General features: G+C 38.9%; 1 protein-coding gene across 2 annotated transcripts in view; it reads left to right on the forward strand.

Annotated features, from left to right (window-relative positions):
• The window catches only part of XIRP1 (xin actin binding repeat containing 1), a 40,055-nt gene extending 31,622 nt beyond the window's left edge, over positions 1-8,433 (forward strand). For both annotated transcript variants that reach the window (XM_040352777.1, XM_040352776.1), the window contains one exon: positions 82-8,433. In XM_040352777.1, the coding sequence (XP_040208711.1) occupies positions 82-7,017 (6,936 nt within the window). In that variant the 3' untranslated portion in view covers positions 7,018-8,433. The remainder of the gene's footprint in view (positions 1-81) is intronic.
• The last annotated feature ends 5,462 nt before the right edge of the window (positions 8,434-13,895 follow it).

Raw genomic sequence — 13,895 nt, forward strand, 5'->3', positions numbered from 1 at the left:
TAAAAATGAAATCAATATTTTAGGAATAACAGTAAGAAAGTAGGGTAAAGGTATTAAAAATGTGTTTTCTTCCTTATAAAGATGGCAGACAACATCATGAAGTTATCTCAAGAAAAGAAGCTTGATGCTGATCTACCTTTACCACCTCCCCCCGAATCAGTACATCATTCTGTTACAGTAACTGGTGCACAAGATCAAAGCAATTTGCCTCCACCACCACCAAAAGAGTCATTTTCTAAGTTCTATGAGCAGCGACAAGCCAATGAGGTAAAAAGACTTTATCGCCATATGCATCCAGAGTTGAGGAAAAATTTAGAACATGCTGTGACTCAAGACATTAATGAATTATTAAGCACAGCAGATGAGCCTAACCAACCAACTTCAGTCAATCTGGATGCAGCGTTGCCAGTGGAGGTGCAATCCATGCGTTGGATCTTTGAAAATTGGAATCTGGATACTATTGGAGAACATCAAGGTAGTCGGAAATTGACTGAAGAAGAGACTGTACTTGGGGGAAATGTTAGAAATACGTCTCAAATGTTTCAAGGTCAGACATGTGTAGATGGTAGCAGGTCCTCTCCTGTCATGCTTGGGAAGGATCAAAGAACAGGTGATGTGAAGACAGCCTTGTGGCTGTTTGAAACCCAGCCACTTGATTCATTAAACAAAATCTATCCCGAAGACACAGAAGTTCAAGAGGCGGTTTTAAAAGACCCAGTGGAAAAGGGTGATGTGAAGGGCACCAAAATGCTTTTCGAGACACAATCTCTAGATGGGGTGGGCCGCTGCAACTCTGTAGAAGAACACAATATCCTTCAGCTCAAATCTGAAATACAAGAGATGAAAGGAGATGTGAACAAAACTATTAAAACCTTCCAGACTGAGCCTCTCTGTGCAATCAGAGACAAAACAGGAAATATTCATGAAATTAAATCCATTTGTAGGGAAGAAACACAGAGCAACAATGTAAACACGGCAAGATGGTTGTTTGAAACCCAGCCCTTAGACACTATTCACAAGGATACCTCCAAAGTTCAGATTATAAGAGGGATTTCCTTGGAGGAGATCGCTAAGGGGGGAGTGAATGCAACTAAGTGGGTATTTGAAACTCAACCCTTGGACACAATAAAAGAGCACATAGAAGAAGAATTCCAGGCATCTGTAGACACAATCCAAGGAGGGGATGTCTCAAATCAAAGCAACGTATTTGGGAAGCAATATCTGAACTCTATAAATGCCAACACTGAAAGTAAAATTTCAACCACAGAAGAAATAGTTGCTGGTGATGTGAAGTCCACACTATGGCTTTTTGAAACACAACCAATGGAGACACTCAAAGGAAGCATGGAATTTAGCGAGCTGAAAAAAGTTGAACTATCAAGTGAAGAAAAGGGAGATGTCAAACAAAGGAAACATGTGTTTGAAACTTGTTCACTGGACAAAATTTCCCACAAAGAAGAAGAATCTAGTGGGCAGACTGAAACAGACATAAAAGATATTGTTAAAGGGGAAGTGAAATCATTTAAAAATCTCTTTGAAACACTTCCGCTGGATAGCATTCAATCCATTAAGAGTGTTCATGTTTCTAGCCAGGAAGACATAAACGTAGGAAATGTGAAGGCAACTCAGGCACTGTTTGAAAACACACCACTGTATGCCATTGAGGACAGTTTGGGCAATTATCATGAAGTCACATCTGTCAATCGGGAGCAAATAGTTAGTGGTGATGTTAAAAATTACAAATGGATGTTTGAAACAAAACCACTAGATCAATTTAATGATGGCACCCAAAAAGTTGACATCATTAAAGGTATTACTAAGCAAGAGACTGTCTCTGGAGATGTGGGAACAGCCAGATGGCTCTTTGAAACTCAGCCTGTTGATGTATTTTCAAAAGATACACACAGTGCACCCCAGAAAGAAATGTTACAGAAAGGTGATGTGAAGAAATGCAGATGGCTGTTTGAAACCCAGCCCATTGATATATTATATGAAAAATCAGAGAAACCAGAAAAGGAAGCTTTAATCCAGGGTGATGTTAAGTCCTACACTTGGATGTTTGAAACTCAACCATTAGATTCCATCAAAGACTCTGGAGAATGTTACATAAATGTGAGCAGTGCTTCTCAGTGTGATTTAGAAGGTGTCAATGTGAAAACAACCAAACATTTGTTTGAGACTGAACCTTTAGACAGTGTTTCCTCTTCTAGCAAGTTCCGAAAAGTGATCCGATACACAAGTCGTGTTGAAATCCAATCAGGTGAAGTCTCGAGAGTGAAGGAGATTTTTGAATCAATGCCAAATGAACAAGTTGCTTTACTGAAAACAGATATTCCTACAGAAGAAAACATACACGTTGGTGCTGTAAACAAATTCACCTGGCTTTTTGAAAACTGCCCAATGGATTCTATAAAAAACAACAAAAATGGGTTTCAAGAGCTACCCCTAGAAAAAGATATCCAATATGGTGATGTTGGAGGTAAAAAATTCATCTTTGAAACCTATTCATTAGATCAGATCCATCAAGAGTTTGATGAGAAGGAGATTAGCAAAGTACAAGAAGCTCTCACCACTCAAGGAGATGTAAAATCCTGTACCATGCTTTTTGAATCCAAGCCACTGTATGCTATACAAGACAAATGTGGCGAATACCATGAAGTGACATCAGTAAAAAAAGAAGAAATCCAGAAAGGAGATGTGAGCGGTGCAAAATGGCTGTTTGAAACGAAACCTCTTGATAGAATCAATAAAGATGAGGAAGTGTTTGTTATTAGAGCTGTCACACAAGAAGATATTGAGAAGGGCTGTGTTAAGGCTGCAAGGTGGAGATTTGAAACAGAACCACTTGATACCATTACTGATATTGAAAAACATGCTGTAAGAACAGTTGATGACATTCAAAAGGGTGATGTCCAATTAAATAAACAGCTTTTTGAAACAGAACAAGTTAGCCAGAAGAAGTATGTACGACTGGTTAGTGTTAGTGATGTTCAGAAAGGAGACGTTAGAACTTCTACATGGCTCTTTGAAAACCAACCCATTGATAGCCTGAAAGGGGAGGATCAAGAACATCAGGGGATAATAAAAGTGCAAAGAGAAGATAGCCAAAAGGGCGATGTCAAGAGATGCACTTGGTTATTTGAGTCTCAACCACTGGATAGCCTAAAAGATACAGAAAGTCCAGATACTCTTCACACCACAGAAGATATTCCAAAAGCTAATGTAAAAAGCACCACATGGCTATTTGAAAGTACACCTCTTGACAAAATTGACTTGAAACATTCAACTAGTATTGAACAAAGAGAAATAAACATAAAAGATACCCTTGATGCATTTTTCTCACGCAAAATTATTCAGAATAAAGGAATTGTCATAGAAAACATCCACGGTGGGAATGTGAAAATGATAAAATATCAGCTATCAACACAAACTAATGTGGATATCCAAAAGGAAGAAACCGTTGGTGGAAACCTTCAAAGAATACTTTTACAGTTACTCCACAGAGCTGATGTTGAACCTCATGGGATCCTGGTTGAAGAAAGCGATAGCAGACATCTACAAATGATCAAGTTAAATCTATTAAATACAGTTCAGTCAAAAGAAGACAAAGAGTCTGTCAGGGATGATGTAGAAAAAGCCATCAAGATATTGCTGAATGAAGATGACTCTCACAAAACTGGCATTATAATGGAAGAGTCAGAAAGAGGCTCTGTAAAAATTATTATTTACTCTGTTTCATCACATTGTAAATTTAATGAGGCTGGTGAGGTTGTTGCCAAAGGGGATGTTAAATCCACTATTGGCTCTCTCATTGCTTGTAGCCAGGACAGCCAACCAAAATTCTCAGTGTCACGTGAACAAAATGAGAAAGGAAATGTTCAATTATACACAAGCTGCATTGAGAAAGGTGATCTGGGGTACCTAAAAAGTCTTCAAGCAGAGTCAGAAATAGATGCTCTTACACTATATGAAAGCAACCCTGTTCATCAAGAAACTGCCACAGAGCAAAATAACACAGCGATACAAAAAGACAACCAAAGCACTAGAAGCTCAGAATGTGTATATATTACATCCCCCCCTGTATTTCACCCTGTACAACCTCAGCAACAGTTGAAGAAATGCATAACAGTGAATACAGCAGAAGCTAATAACCAAAAAGCTACAACAGGGTGCAAAGTAGAGAAAAAAGACATCACTCTGAATGATGAAAGACAAATCAGCTCCACACTGCAGAAATCTGCAGTCAGCAAACACACAACTGAAGAAAAGAAGCAGTCTACATCACTTAAAGAATGTTGTGTTGGGGGTCTCGCCTCCAATACAGTAAAAGACACTTCTAGAGATACTAGTGATCTTCAAGCTGCATTGTTGGATCTGCGTCAAATCACAGCTGAAGCGAAAAGCATTCAAAAACAGGTTCAATGCAAAATCCAGAAAACCAACAAAGAAGTTGAATGTACCAAACAGGTTGTAATGGAGAACACTGCGCAACCCATTCAAGCAGCAATACATCAAGAATGTGCATCTGCAAAGCAAACCATAAGTGTCACAACTAAAGCTCAAGAAACACGGACATCTTATGCAAGTCTTCAGAAATCTACCACCTCCACAAAAAAGGTCAGTGATTCTGGAAAGGAGGAGAAAGAGGCTGCTAAGGGGAGTAGGGAGGTTTCTGTAGAAAGAACTAACAGTATTACAGATAATGCTGAGTCACCCAAACAAGCAAAAAATTATTTAAATCCCTTTATTGATGATGAATATAAAACACAATTAGAGCAAGAGGAAAGAGACCAAGATATTGTCAGAGGAGATATAAAGGCAGCAATCAGAGCATTACAGAATGCTTCAACAGAACAAAGACTAATAGAAAAGGAAGAAGTTGTAAGAGGTGATTTAACATCTGCCCTGCAGTCGCTCCAAAGCTCTAATGTTAATGTATCAAAGGGTGACTTTAAAGCTGCAATGATATACAGAAATGCAGGTCAGTCTTATGCTGCTAGCAAAAGAAAGGATAATAACCAGCAGATAAAAAATGAAGCTCTCATTAAGTCGGTACACCCATCTGACAATGACTCTCCTCCTTCTTCAGCTACTGTAACTGGACAAGAGAAGTACCAACCACCCAACACAAGTGATGCTGATGCAACAAAAGATGACTCTGAAAAGATGAATGATTCTGTATTGAAGTTTGCAGAGCCCATTAACCAAAAGGCAAGTGAAAACACATCTGACAAGAATGTGAACACAAAAAGTCCAACACAAAGAAAAAAGCCAGTGCCACCACCAAAGCCAAAACATCTTCTCCCGGGGAAATGTCCCCCACCTCGTCACCGAGCTAAAACCCCCATGACTTCAACACCAGCTTCATCTCCACCACCTACTACTCCAACTGATAACTGTTCAACAATTTTACAATGCAATGAGCTCGAACAGGCCCATGCTTATTCTGGTGGTCCATCTAAGTTTTCTAAATCCAAAAAAGACATGCCTACCGATAGTATAAACATGACATGCAATGAAAAAAATACCAGTGCCACCAAAAGCCAAACCTTCGAGGATGAATTTACATTAATGACAAAAACTCAAAATACTACACCAGTCAGTGAAGTAAAAGCTTCTACAGCACAACCAGAACAGTTAGAACCTATTTTAGAAGATAAATCCATAATCTACCAACCTTTAGAAAATAAAGATAATGTAATAGACAAGACAAATATTACATTAACTGAAACAAGTGATAGTTGTAATCACAGTGATAACAAAGGCGTTGTAATGAGGGCAAAGAAAAGAAAAGAAACAGAAGATGAAAAATGGAAACGATTATCTATTCATATGGATGAAATTATGAAGGATAATGTCAAAGCAGCAACAGACATTTTTGAAAACTTGAAAAAGCAAGATGAACTTGAGACAATTTTGAAAAAAGTAGAAGAACTGGAAGAAGAGGCCAGTAATGTAGATATAAAGTCTGTGAAGGGTTTATTTGAGACTGTTCCAGAATGGATCGCAACCGATAAGGAAAAAGAAACTCCACATCTAAAGCAACAGGAAGGGCACACAAATGAAAGCTTTGAGATGCTAAAAGATGATGCAGAAAGTGTCTCGTCAGTGGAACTTGCCTTTGAGGATCTTGAAAAGGCAAGTGCTGAAATAAAGAATTTAAAAGAACAGACATTAGCAAGGCTTCTAGATATTGAGGAAACAGTTAAGAAGGCCCTATATTCAGTTTCAAATTTAAAATCAGAGTCTGATATTGCAAGTCTTTCAAGTCTTTTCCGTGAATCTCTTGAAACCTCATCAAATACATCTCACAATATTAGAAAAATTAGCATTGTTTCCAGTAAGTCAAAACCAGAGAGAACAACACAATCATTAGGACAAAAATATGCATATACTAAGAACCACCTAGAAGTAATAGAAAATAAGAATACAGAGCTGGAGGTGAATGCTATTCCAAGTCGCCTGTCTCCTACATCCCCTTCATTTATAAGCATAGAATCTACAGCCAGAAAGTCAACACAACAAAATGGAAACTGTTCATCCTCAACAATGAATTTAAACAAAAATGGTCAAGATTGCACAGATCCATTCATCCAGTTGAGTATTTCAGGTGACAATGGTCAATCTTCCTCAGCTGGACTTCTTGGTATTCCAGCAGTTTATGAACCTAATAACACACCATCGAGTCCTGGCTCTCAAAGACAAAAAAGTGTTCTAGAGCTGAAGACTGGACCTAAAGTAATTGGAACGACAATAGTGACAGAAAAATATGAACAATCTGATAATTTTGGCAACACAATTATAAAGTCCAAAACATCTACAACAGTAACTAAACAATCTGACACTCAGAGTTCTTCGACGTATGAAGTCGTATCGGCTGCTCCTCGGTTTGAGCTGACTGCCTCCCCTCTTCTTGGAAGACATGCAATGCCATTACCAGAAAATTCCAACAGTAAAGGAAATGAGACGGGTGTTGTGTTTGTTACTTTTGCCAACTCAAAACCAGCCAAAAAATAATATTTTACTGGAAAGCCCAAGAACACATTCTAATTGTATACTAAAATGCTCTGGTCATGTTATACAAGACTGCAATAGATTGTAATACCCGATAAATGTTAACTGAAGATTCCTGCTAATAAGATTATGCTCATGTTTTGCAGCCAAAGTCTTTATTAGTAAAAAAAAGAGTGGCAATGTTCATATTCTGACTCCAAAATTTTAAACTTTAAGTTATTTTATTGTCAGTTTCTTTAAACAGTGTTAGCACTTTCACCAAATGAAGCCTACACTCTGGGCTACAGAGCAAATGTTCTATGCCAAATGTTTCAAAAGGAAAATATTTTTGCCATTCAAACAGCAGTATTTAATACTAAGTGTAGAATTTCTTAGGAGACAAAGGCCCAATTATTGTAGGTTAGAACAACTATTTTGCGTAATTTAGGTCAGGAATTTATTTCCTGCTTTGTCCAGATTCAATATTGCTGTAGCAAAATGTACTATCACTGGTACGTGTATTTTTTCAATAGGGAGATGCTGTCTAGCTATATCACTATATGGATAAGAAAAACACACATTGAAAAAAAAATTAAATATTGAAAATAGCTTTAAAAATGAAAGTATATCTAAAGTCCAAACCATTTTTTTTTAATGGTTATAATGGTAATCGATTTTTATTGATTTTTGCAATAACAAAACGTGGAATGCAAATAAATCATGGTGTAGTTACTGACACAATCATGCAAGAACCAACGTCAATAAGATGAGTACTTTATACAAGTAAAGTTATTATCAGGCATTAGTGTAAACTACAACATGCTGAATGGAAACACAGAGAAATTGCACATACACAGTGGCTCAAAAAAATAAGATCTCAATATAGGTAGCAGTCAGGCAGTGGGAATAACAGAATAAGGGGGGAAATAAACAGATCATTTAGGAAGAGAAAAAAGGTAATGCAAGAGGGAAGAAGCAGAAAGGCAGGGAGGTGATGGTTTAGCCCTACCCACATGCCAGACAGACTACAATCCATTCCAGCTGGGGGAAAATGTGTGAACCACATGGTACCACATGGCAGAATATTTTTGCATTGTATCGGTTATCCTCGCCTCCACTTTCTCATGTAGCATTGTTTGTGCGATACAAGATTTGGCTTTGGAAAGAGTAAACCCATATGAGTGCCCCATAGCAAGTGGTGGGCACTCTTTGGCTTTGCCAATTGTTTGTTTAGCAGCTGTGGACATGTTTTTTTTATTTTATCTCTGTCTCATTAGGGAGATTTACCTTCATTTCACATTCTGTAGACTCAAAGGGAAGTCAGGGGATATCTTTCTAGTAATCTTTTCAGTGAGGGAAATACCCTCTAAAGCCTCGTACACACGATAGGTTAACCAGAGGACAACGGTCTGAAGGACCGTTGTCATAGGTTAACCGATGAAGCTGACTGATGGTCCGTCACGCCTACACACCATAGGTTAAATAACTGATCGTGTCAGAACGTGGTGACCTAAAACACAACGACGTGCTGAAAAAAACGAAGTTCAATGCTTCCAAGCATGCGTTGACCTATTGGTTACCAATCCATAGGTTAATTTTAAAGCAAGTTGGCTTTTTTTTAACCGAAGGTTAAATAACCTATGGGATCCACAGACAATCTGTTTTGACCGATGAAAACAGTCCATCAGACCGTTATCCTCTGGTTAACCTATCATGTGTACGAGGCCTTAGACAGTTGTCGTCATGGAAACAAATGCCCCCACTGAAAAATTGTCCCTCTGTTGGCAACCCTTGTTCCCTATGACATTGTCAATTATGACTATTAGAGAGAGCAAATCTCCCTAAGGGGACACACGCAGCAAAACAATTACAGTGGTTTTAATCCCCCACCATTAGTTTTGCCTTTAGGTATACCTCAGATAGAAGAAGAATGAACATATGCATTCATTTAGAGACAAATGGGTTAATGTTTAAGATAAGAACTTTGAGATGAACTTCAGATGTTAATATTCAAGATCCACTCCGCTAATAAAAATAAAAATAATAAAAAAAAAGATTGAAGTTTGGTTGTTAGGGGCAGCTACTCCTTTACCCTTATAATTAAATAAATTAAGTACAAACATTGAAGGGATAGTCTAAAAAATTCTAAGCTATACCTCACACAGTGAATCCATAAGGACCACCCTGAACATACAAAATAATGTCTTAATTTAGACAATAGACTTTCCTTCTCAGTCCTGTAACTGAACTGACGTATGGAATGTTGTGATAGAAAATCACAACTTATCTATACCATCTCATGGTATACAACCCCCCCCCTCCTTTCACACATGTCTAATATTGTGAGATTCACATTTAATGGCAAATACATATTCAAACATAATATAGTCATAATTTTTCATCTTTTCCTTCTATTATACTTTTTATGCTTTTCTTAACATACAAATGTTTTAGAGTATTTAAATATTCCAGAATAATTTATTATTTATCATGCCAAAGTAATGTTTTTATAGAATTTTATGCCTTAAAATGTTACATTTATAGAAAACACATTTGTATAGTTACTTTTCTGAAGAAATTGTTTTGTATTTCTCATGCACTACTGTCTGTGACAATCTCGTTGTTTTTACTGTTGCATAATAAACATACATATTTGCAATAACTGTGGAGTCTCCGGTACATCACTGTATGCATTCTGCTGAAAACTGAATTTCAGGAAAATGGGGGTTCAGGTCATATCAGCAAAAAGATTTTAGTTAATGATTAGGCAGAATAAGAAGATCTGCAGAGATTAACTAAACTGAAGAAAATCTTTAATATACAATTATGGGGAATAATTTATGGGGTGTAAAAAATTAAATTAAAAAGTAGAAAAGTCTAGACTTAGAAAGAAAACGAGTATTTTCCACTGAACTAGGCTCAGTATCTAATAGTGATGATCTTTTTTCCAGCATTCTTTCCAGTTCATTAAAAAGAGCAATCCATACTAACCTGACAGATACTGATTATGTGGTTTTTTTTTGCAAATTCTTTATTAATACACACTTCAGAGTGGATTAAATCATGCGGCTCAAGTACAAGTATAACACAATGAGAACATACAGAAATATAGCATATATGTAATACACATCAATGTAATAAAGAGGTTGGTAGTGCATAACAAGTTATCTGACAAGGACAGAACCATGTAGTTGTCTCAAAATTTGATGATGGTCAAATAGGCCGACTTACTCCCACCAGCTACTTTATTAGGTACACCTTGCTAGTATTGGGTTGGACCCCCTTTTGTCTTTAGAACTGCCTTAATGCTCCGTGGCATATAATTAATAAGGTGTTGGAAACTTCCCAAAGGTGGTCTATTGGATTGAGATCTGGTGACTATGGAGGCCATTGGAGTACAGAGAACTCATTGTCATGTTCAAGAAACCAGTGGTGAGATGATTTGAGCTTTGTGACACGGTGCGTTATCCTGCTGGAAGTATCCATCAGAAGATGGTTACACTGTAGTCATGAAGGGATGGACATGGTCACCAACAATACTCAGGTAGGCCGTGGCATTTAAACAATGCTCAATTGGTACTAAGGGGCCCAAAGCGTGGCAAGAAAAAATCCCCCACACCATTACACCACCAGCCTGAACCATTGATAGAAGGCAGGATGGATCCATGCTGTCATGTTGTTCACGCCAAATTCTGACCCTACCATCTGAGCTAAAATCAAGGCTCATCAGACCAGGCAACATTTTTCCAATCTTCTATGGTCCAATTTTGGTGAGCTTGTAGCCTCAGTTTCCTGTTCTTTTTTTTTTACAGTAAAAATAGCTGACGGCAGTGGCACTCATCGTGGTCTTCTGCTGCTGTAGTCCATCTGATTCAAAGTTTGAGGTGTTGTGCATTATAAGATGGTATTCTACATACCTTGGTTGTAACAAGTGGTAAGTTGAATTACAGTTGCCTTTCTATCATCATAAACCAGTATGCCTATTCTCCTCTGACGTCAATAAGGCATTTCCATCCACCCAACTACTGCTCACTGGATATTTTCTCTTATTCGGACCATTCTCTGTAAACTCTAGAGATGGTTGTGCATTAAAATCCCAGTAGATCAGCAGTTTTTGAAATACTCAGACCAGCCCGTCTGGCACCAACAACCATGCCACGTTCAAAGTCACTTAAATTCCCTTTCCTTCCCATTATAATGCTCGGTTTGAACTTCAGCAATTCATCATCACCACGTCTAAATGACGAAATGCATTGAGTTGCTGCCATGTGATTGGCTGATTAGCAGTTTGTGTTACCAAGCAATTGAACAGGTGTTCCTAATAAATTGGCCGATGAGTGTATAATGGACAGGTATATTATAGGAGTACAATACCTCAAAAGTGTGATTCCAATTTTAAAATAAAGAAGGGGGCACCTAATGGGCTAAATCAAAAGGAAAAAAAAGGGAAAGAAAAAAAGGGGGATGTGGTAAAAGGGGAGATACGAGGAGAGAAATAAAGAATAAAAAAAAAATGGTAAAATAAATAGTAACATAGGGACATGAGAGGAAGAGAGAGGAGAAGGGAGCAGGAAAAAAGGGATTAAAAGTGGAAAGGGGAGGGAAAGGACCTCTATGGACTGATCATGTAGGTTAATCTAAGGGCACTTTCACACTGCCAGTGCTCGGGCATCAGCAGTAAAGCGCCGCTATTTTTAGCGCCACTTTACCATTGTTTTTGCTGTGCTTTTCAGCCACTAGCAGCTGAAAAAGGGTTAAAAGCGACGCTGCCCATTGATTAAAAAGACTAGAAAGCGCTGCAAAGAAGCTGCTTGCAGGACTTTTTTGGCCATCCTGCCAGCGCAGCGCCCAGTGTGAAAGCACTCTGGCTTTCACACTGGGATTGCAGCTGAGGCTTTTTTCAGGCACTAGGCCCAGATTCTCAGAGTTTGGCGTATGTCTGGGTGGGTGTAAAGTATCTCATTTACGTTACGCCGCCGCAAGTTTTTCAGGCAAGTGCTTTATTCACAAAGCACTTGCGTGTAAAGTTGCGGCGGCGTAACGTAAATCATCCGGCGGAATTCAAATTCGGCGGGTAGGGGGCATGTTTCATTTAAATAAAGCGTGTCCCCGCGCCAAATGAACTGCGCATGCGCCATCCCTAAAATATCCCAGCGTGCATTGCTCTAAATGACGTCGCAAGGACGTCATTGGTTTTGACGTGGACGTAAATTACGTCCAGCACCATTCACGGACGACTTACGCAAACTACGTAAATTTATAAATTTTGACGCGGGAACGACGGCCATACTTAACATTGGTTGCGCCTCATATACCGAGGAGCAACTTTACGCCGGGACAAGCCTAGCGTAAACGTCGTAACTTTACTGCGTCGGCCGCGCGTACGTTCGGGAATTCGCGTATCTAGCTAATTTGCATACTCAACGGGGAAAACGACGGAAGCGCCACCTAACGGACAAAAAAAATTGCATTTAAGATCCGACGGCGTAAGAGACTTACGCCTGTCGGATCTAATGGATATCTATGCGTAACTGATTCTAAGAATCAGTCGCATAGATACGACGGCCCAGATTAGGACTTACGACGGCATACATGGCGCTGCGCCGTCGTAAGCCCTTTGAGAATCTGGGCCTAAAGTGCTAAAAGTAAAACACAACATCTCTCTGCAAAGAAGAAGCATTATACTTACCTTCCCTGCCATCCAATCTACCAATCTTCACTTTCCCCAGGTGCTATGGTGGTTGGAGAATCCACATTATTCTCTGTTCCCCATCAAGTACTGTGTTTCCTTTCCATGGTACTACTGCATGTTGTAGTGGCATAGGGGCCGGTAGAAGCAACCACAGCACTCACCCAAGTGCATCAGATGACAGAATTGCTTTACGCATTTAGTAAGTTGACCAATTTAAAGTATTTGTTTATTTTATGGGTGTCACAGGGATTTGAAGTGAGGAAAAATCTCCTTAATATGTTCACAGACAAAATACTGTCTTGACAGAAATTTTAACTTTTTCCCACTCCAACCAAAAGTAATAAACATTTAGTTAATGTTAGGCTGTAATAAAATATTTATTTGGACCTTAGTCTTCCAATGTACATGCAGTCCTGTGATGGCTGCATGGCATTTGTCAGGGGAGTTTTATGATAATGGCAATAGCAGACCATGCCTGTTCAATGTAATTTAGCACAGAGGCATATAGTCTTCACTGGGATAGCATATGACAGAGTGACAAAGCACAGAGTGACAAGAACAACTGAAAGACAGGGACAGAGCCTTGTCATCCTATAACAGGACATGCTCTAACAAACATATGTGAGATTTTAGCTTTGGGTTTACCTTATGGAGTAGTGATTGAGCCACACAATCTTGTAATGACAAAGTTACCTGGACATCCACATAGTGTTTATTAAAGTGATTGTAAACCCTATTTTTTTTTTAAATAACAAACGTCATACTTACCTACACCTACACAGAGCAGCCTCGATCTTCTCCCCCTCCCCCCTGCTGAGTGCCCACCACTTGCTATGGGGCACTCATGTGGGCTTGCTCCCAAGCTGCGCTCTGTGTATTTATTGACACACAGAGTGTGGCTCGCCCTGGCTCCCTCCTCACTGGCTGTGATTAATAACAACACCTATCTCTGAGCCTATGAGTACTGGATTGAGATTGGGCTCAGGTAAGTATCAGAGGATGCATTGAAGTATAACTGAAGACAAAACTTTTCTTTTTGTTTATTTTGGATAGAGTGCAGGGGAATTAGAGCACTTGTCATCTAATTGCTGTCTGTGCACTCATTAGGGAGAGTCACCCTCTCTTTTTGTCCTGTCTACCACTGTCGTTGAAAGTGAGAGTAAAGAAAATCCCAAATGTTGGGTTGTCCCCAGAAACGTAATAGAGAGGA

Source organism: Rana temporaria, chromosome 5, assembly GCF_905171775.1.
Source record: "Rana temporaria chromosome 5, aRanTem1.1, whole genome shotgun sequence".
In the NCBI taxonomy this organism is placed as follows: Eukaryota; Metazoa; Chordata; class Amphibia; order Anura; family Ranidae; genus Rana; species Rana temporaria.